Consider the following 7,132-nt stretch of genomic DNA (forward strand, 5'->3'; position numbering starts at 1 on the left):
ATGAACATGCAAATGCCGTCAATCTCTCATTTTCTCTTCAAACAGCTCCCACCTTTTCCTCCAAAGATAGGTCTGATCCTATCCTTGCAGGGAAAAAGGGATCAAAGAGTGAACTAGCCTAAAGTGACTGAATCCCCAGGCATTCGTAGAGTTAAGATTACCGGCTGCCGGTGCTCGGAACTTCTTCATTATTTTTATTGGTTTCGATGGATAGTTGATGTCATTAGGGATTCAGGTCTCATCTGCTTACACTGAGCTCATCTGAAGAGCTTTGGTGATGGAGCCTGAAAGAGCAGAGACATTACAGGACTGGTTCAGAGCTTATAAAGCAGGGAGGAGGGAGAGAGGACTTCACAGCTCATCAGTTGAAGGAGAGGGAGAGAGAGAGAGACACAGAGACAGAGAGGGAGTCTAAAAGGCAAGAATTCTGCTGATTTCCCAAAGTGATCATGAAAGCAATCATCCAAGTCTCTTTCATGCTGCTTCTAATAACTTTTTCCAAATGTGCAGTGATCACCGGGGTAAGTTTACTGGTTTTCTATTCTCAATCTAGGCTGTGTGTCGGGGGGAGGATGGTGAGTGTGTGGTGTGTGTGTGTATGTGTGTGTACCTACCACATGCTTTTTGGCTGAAAGATTCTTTCGCTCGCTTCACATTTCCAGTGGAAACCAAAGAGACCAAGAACTTGGCATTTATCCAATGCTTTAAAGACCTCTATAAGAATCTCTACAGATTACATGTTTGCAAATTGGGTTCGGAGTGTTTGGGAAAAAAATGACTTTTGTGTTTTCCCCCTTGGTAAGAAAGAAGATCCTTCAAACTGACTCTTCTTAGGTCATGACCATGGCAGCCCTCTCACTGCCTGAGCCTTATTGGGATGGAAGACAGCGCCTGGGCCAACCATGGTTAACTGGGAGCATGTTTAATATTTTAGGAGCACTTTGCATTAGGATGTGCCAGATCAACTTAAAGGAGGAAAATAACATTTGAGCCAAAAGTTGTGGGCAGAAAACATTGAGGAACCAAAGAAATCATTTCACTGGAAAATGTGAAAAAACAATTGATCATCCCTCAATAAACCAAAGCAAATCAGTAAGTCTCTCCAAGATCTGCTTGCTAGACACAGGGAGAAGGAGAAAGAGGGAAAAAGGGAGAGAGAGAGACAGAGAGAGAGAGAGAGAGAGAGAGAGAGAGAGAGAGAGAGAGAGAGAGAGAGATTTAATTTCCTGCTTGATGGGAAAACACCAAGACTAAGGACTCTGTCTCTCTCTCTCTCCTGTTTTCTGCCAATGCCTGGTTCTCCCGGTTGATTGGCTCAGGGTTAAGAGGTCCCAGATAACAGGGGGAGGAGAAGGTTGGGCAGTAAATACTAATGAAAATAATACAACATTTGCTTAACTGATAAAACATTTTATCTCTTTTTCCCCTTTGTTGAATCCTGGAAAGAGCAAAGAAAATTCAGATTAAGGAAAGGTGATTTGCATAAGGGAGAGTTAGATCATAAGGGATTTTGAGAAGTCCAATTTGAGGTTTCCAGCTCCAACCTCTCCTCGTCCAATTTTCATATGACTTGTTTCCTTCTCAACAGGAGAAAATGGGTTTGTAAGGTGTAGAGGGAACCAAGTCTGAAAATAACAATAATAATGATAATGGCATTTGTTAAGTGCTTACTCTGTGCAAAGCACTGTTCTAAGCACTGGGGAGGCTACAAGGTGATCAGGTTGTCCCACGGGGGGCTCACAGTCAATCCCCATTTTCCAGATGAGGTAACTGAGGCACAGAGAAGTTAAGTGACTTGCCCAAAGTCACACAGCTGAAAATTGGTGGAGCCGGGATTTGAACCCATGACCTCTGACTCCAAAGCCTGGGCTCTTTCCACTGAGCCACGCTGCTTCTCTGCTTCTCTGAAAAGCTCCACCACCCCACTTCAAGGCAACTTCCATGTGGGTTGGGAAGGAGGAACACAGATAGATTTTCCCAAAAGACATTGACGACCTACTTTAAACGGGTTTTGTTTGTTGGCTGGTTTTTCAGCTCTGTTCCCTGAAGAAACCTCACTCTGGGGCCGGGAGCCAGGGGCAAAGAAGGGATCTGGAAGAAAAATCCTTCCAGGATCCCCAGTATTTTCCCTTTTAATATTAATCTTTTTGGGATAATCCCTTCATAGGCAGCTTCTTTCAGCTGGGGAAGAGTTGTTCTAAAGAGTAATTTACCCAATAGAATGCTCTAAATAAGGGCAAACCCCAGATGATTTAGAAAAAGCACAAAAAGTTAAACAAGGTGGTACGGTAATTGCTACCTGCCCCTTTAAATTGCTTTCCTGCCCCCCACCCCCACCCCCTTAAGAAACCAGCCCATCCCTGCCTCCCTTTGCTACCACAGAGAGCTAATTTATATTTTCCCCCAATTCAGGAAGAGTTTAGATGGGCAATGCTCGATTTGTTCTTATAACCTGCAGAGGCTGGAAACTAAGAAAGTCTGTTCCACCCCATTGTCTCTCAGAATCACATTTTAGAACCCAGAGTTTTCTAGGGATAGAGCGAGGTGGTCCCTGCAGGTGACAGGAGCAGCATGACAAGAGCACGGGCTTGGCAGTCAGAAGACGTGGGTTCTAATCCCAGCTCTGCCACTTGGCTGCTGTATGACCTCGGACGAGCCACTTAACTTCTCTGCGCCTCATCTGTAAAATGGGGATTAATCAATCAATCAATCAATCAATCAATCGTATTTATTGAGCGCTTACTATGTGCAGAGCACTGTACTAAGCGCTTGGGAAGTACAAATTGGCAACACATAGAGACAGTCCCTACCCAACAGTGGGCTCACAGTCTAAAAGGGGGAGACAGAGAACAGAACCAAACATACCAACAAAATAAAATAAATAGGATAGAAATGTACAAGTAAAATAAATAAATAAATAAATAAATAAATAGAGTAATAAATATGTACAACCATATATACATATATACAGGTGCTGTGGGGAAGGGAAGGAGGTAAGATGGGGGGGATGGAGAGGGGGACGAGGGGGAGAGAGGGGGATTAAGACTGTGAGCCCCACTTGGGACAGGGACTGTGTCCAACCTGATTACTTTGTATCTACCCCAGTGCTTAGAACAGTGCCTGGTACATAGTAAGCACTTAACAAATACCATAATTATTAGGAGAGGGGCAGCAGGAGCAGCAGTAGCAGCAAATGCGCCTGTGCCCCTGTCAGTTCATCTGAACTGTTGGAATGTTTCTCCACCCTTATTCTCCTTTCCCTTCCCAAAAGGGATTTTGATGTCTTCCGGGATCCAGGGGGCTTAGCTGCATCTTCAGTTTGGCTAATCGGCATCTGTGGTTCTGTCTCCCGTCCCCCTCCTCCCCACAGGCCTGCGAGCGAGATGTGCAGTGTGGGTCCGGGACCTGCTGTGCCATCAGCCTCTGGCTCCGGGGTCTCCGGATGTGCACGCCCCTGGGACAGGAAGGAGATGAATGCCACCCAGTCAGTCACAAGGTACCCACCCCGGCTCTGCTCCCATAGACAACCTCAGCGAGGCGGGGGCTGGTCAGTTTCCTCCCCCTCGGCCATCGAGAGCTGATTCGGGAGTCCATCAAGATCGCCAGGCCGTGCTCACATGAGTGCTGTTTGGAGGCATCCGATGGGACCCTGGAGTTCTGGTTCAGGGCAGAGTTTCGGGAAGGATGGGGCTGGAAGGTGCAGGGGTTTGGGCTCCTGAATGGTGTCCATGGGCTCCTGGGACTTCAAATCTAATAGAGGAGTCCAGGTGGATTGATATTCATTCATTCATTCAATCCTATTTATTGAGCGCTTACTGTGCGCAGAGCACTGTACTAAGCGCTTGGGAAGTCCAAGTTGGCAACATATAGAGACGGTCCCTGCCCAACAGTGGGCTCACAGTCTAGAAGGGGGAGACAGAGAACAAAACAAAACATTAACAAAATAAAATAAATAGAATAAATATGCACAAATAAAATAAATGAAGAAATAGAGTAATAAATTCGTATCGTGTTCCAAAGCACAATGCTGATTACCGTTAAATTGTATTCACAACTGGCACAAGTATTCCAGCCAAGGAAGTCTCCAACAGTTCCTCAAGTCCAGCAATGACAAATTTACTGAAGTACTCATTCATTCAATCATATTTATTGAGCGCTTATTGTGTGCAGAGCACTGTACTAAGCGCTTGGGAAGTAAAAGTTGGCAACATATAAATGCTGGATCTGAAAATGAATGTTGGAAAAACTGAAAAAAGATTAGGCTTACTCGGAAACGTTTGATATGGACCGTCAATTTTAGGAACAAAACAAACACTCCAAATTCCGTTTCTCTGCAGGATCCTTAGAATACTATTCACTAGATCATCAAGATTTTAAAATTGACAGAGTAATTACGCTATCTGGAATCTGTGGGGTCACAAGGGTGCAGTTGTTTGGTTTTGGTTTTATGGTATTTGTTAAGTGCCCACTATATGCTAAGCACTTTACCAAGCACTGGGGCAGATACAAGTTAATCAGGTTGGGCTCAGTCTTAATCCCCATTTTACAGAGAAGGTAACTGAGACACAGAGAAGTGAAGTGACTGGCCCAAGGTCACCCAACAGACAAGCTGGGTATTTATTTACTTATTTATTACTCTATTTATTTATTTTATTTGTACGTTTATTCTATTTATTTTATTTTGTTAATATGTTTTGTTTTGTTGTCTGTCTCCCCCTTCTAGACTGTGAGCCTGTTGTTGGGTAGGGACCGTCTCTATGTGTTGCCGAGTTGTACTTCCCAAGCGCTTAGTAGAGTGTTCTGCACACAGTAAGCACGCAATAAATACGATTGAATGAATTGAATGAATGAAGTGGCGGAGCTGGGATTAGAACCCAGGTGCTTTTGACTCTCAGGCCTGTCCTCTATCCACTAGGCCACCCAGGTCGGCTTCTCCGTGGTGATTTCCCCAGTGGGCCAGAGGCTTCTGATGGATTGTCTTCACTGTTCATTCATTCAATCGTATTTATTGAGCGCTTACTGTGTGCAGAGCACTGTACTAAGCGCTTGGGAAGTACAAGTTTGCAACATATAGAAACGGTCCCTACCCAACAGCGGGCTCAAGTCTAGATGGCATTGCCTGATCTTGCAATCAGTGGAAGGCGCCAGAAAAGAGGGAGGCATGATTATGGTAGGGATGCGGGGATGGAGTCTGTCCGGGGTTGCCCAGGGATGTGTGTGGACAGAGGGGCTGGTTTGGGGGACAGGGGGCCTAGAGAAGCAGTGTGGTTTAATGGAAAGTGCACGGGCTTGAGAGACAGAGGTCATGGGTTCTAATCCCTGCCCCGCCACTTCTCAGCGGTGTGATTTTGGGCAAGTCCCTTAACTTCTCTGTGCCTCAGTTACCTCATCTATAAAATGGGGATTAAGACTGTGAGCCCCACGTGGGACAAAGTGATTTCCTTGTATCTACTCCAGCACTTAGAACAGTGCTTTGCACATAGTAAATGCTTAACAAATACCACCGTCATCATTATTATTATTATTGTTATGTGCACAAACCACAATGGCTCCTCCGGAGGGGTTGTGCCATTTCCCACCTTATCCCCCAGCCCCCAGAGCTGCCCCCTTTCCAGGGGTTAGAGACGCTGCTCCAGCAGAGACAGATTCTCAGGCACTGCTGACAAGTGGTCTGTCCACCATGGATGTACCCAAGAAGTGGGAGTCAGATTCCTTCAGATGACTGGAAGATGTTAATCATAGGGGAGGTGGCACCATGTAAGGTAATAATAATAATAATGGCATTTATTAAGTGCTTACTAAGTGCAAAGCACTATTCTAAGCACTGGGGAGGTTACAAGGTGATCAGGTTGTCCAGGGGGGCTCACAGTCTTAATTCCCATTTTACAGATGAGGTAACTGAGGCACAGAGAAGTGAAGTGACTAGCCCAAAGTCACACAGCTGACAATTGGCAGACCGGGATTTGAACCCATGACCTCTGACTCCAAAGCCCGTGATCTTTCCACTGAGCCACGCTGCTTCTCTAATAATGATGGCATTTGTTAAGTGCTTCTATGTGCAAAGCACTATTCTAAGCCCTGGGGAGGTTACAAAGTGATCAGGTTGTCCCAAGGGGGGGCTCACAGTCTTCATCCCCATTTCACAGATAAGGTAACTGAGGCACAGAAAAGTTAAGTGACTTGCCCAAAGTCAGACAGCTGACAATTGGCAGACCGGGATTTGAACCCATGACCTCTGACTCTAAAGCTTGTGCTCTTTTCACTGAGCCACGGGTAGTAGTTCAACCCCTTCTACTAGGGACTGGTAAATTTGATAGGAAGTCCAGACACATTTGTAATCGAACCAAACACCTCCTCTGCAAATCACAGCCCGTCACGACCCAGTCATGAGAATCCTGATGCAGCTTTCCCACTTTTTCTGTTTGCGATCTTCCCATTCATTCTGTTCTCTTCACAGGTCCCTTTCTTTGGGAAACGCCAGCACCACACGTGTCCCTGCCTGCCAAATTTGCTGTGCTTCAAGTTTCTGGATGGCAGATACCGGTGTTCAGTCGACTTCAAAAACATAGACTTTTAGGAATAAATCCAGCCGGACAGAGACATTACATTTCCAGCCCCCTGCTGCTATGCTTTCCCTGGAACCCCACCCTAAGCTCCTTCCTGGTCTGCCCTTCTCAGCTTTCAAGCATCTTGCTTCACCTATCAAAGTTCCTTCCCACCCTCCCCTCCTGGCCTTTAAGGGAGGGGGACATTTCCATTTAAGCCTGAGTATGCCCTAATGCCATGGTTTCTCCAAGGTATAGGAATGTTAAGATGACTTTCCCAATTCATCTGATCCCACCATTTTCCTCTTGGACCATGCTGGGATCGGGGAAAGCCTACCCAGAGCTGGAAGCCTGATAAAAGGCAGGAAATGGAAGTGATGTAAACGAAGGATCTGTGCTTCCCTAGTACCCTTCCTGCTGGTGAATAAACTGATGTTTTCAGTGGCCTCTACTCTTCCCCCTCAGTGATTGAATTTATTCTTTCTGATTGCTACCCTGATAATTCTTTCTGTCAGTGAGTTAGACCCAACTACCCGGGGCAGTGGTAGCAGTAATAGCATTTACTGAGTGCTTCTGAGTGCAATACA

At 45.8% G+C, this 7,132-nt stretch overlaps 1 protein-coding gene across 1 annotated transcript; it reads left to right on the top strand.

Annotated features, from left to right (window-relative positions):
- The first annotated feature begins 449 nt into the window (after nucleotides 1-449).
- PROK1 (prokineticin 1) lies at nucleotides 450-6,928 on the top strand. The gene is made up of 3 exons (XM_038749773.1): nucleotides 450-521; nucleotides 3,371-3,496; nucleotides 6,458-6,928. Exons 1-3 carry the CDS (start codon nucleotides 450-452, stop codon nucleotides 6,575-6,577), a joined length of 318 nt encoding a protein of 105 aa, XP_038605701.1. The 3' UTR covers nucleotides 6,578-6,928.
- The last annotated feature ends 204 nt before the right edge of the window (nucleotides 6,929-7,132 follow it).

The sequence above is a fragment of the Tachyglossus aculeatus genome, chromosome 7, assembly GCF_015852505.1.
Source record: "Tachyglossus aculeatus isolate mTacAcu1 chromosome 7, mTacAcu1.pri, whole genome shotgun sequence".
Lineage (NCBI taxonomy): Eukaryota > Metazoa > Chordata > Mammalia > Monotremata > Tachyglossidae > Tachyglossus > Tachyglossus aculeatus.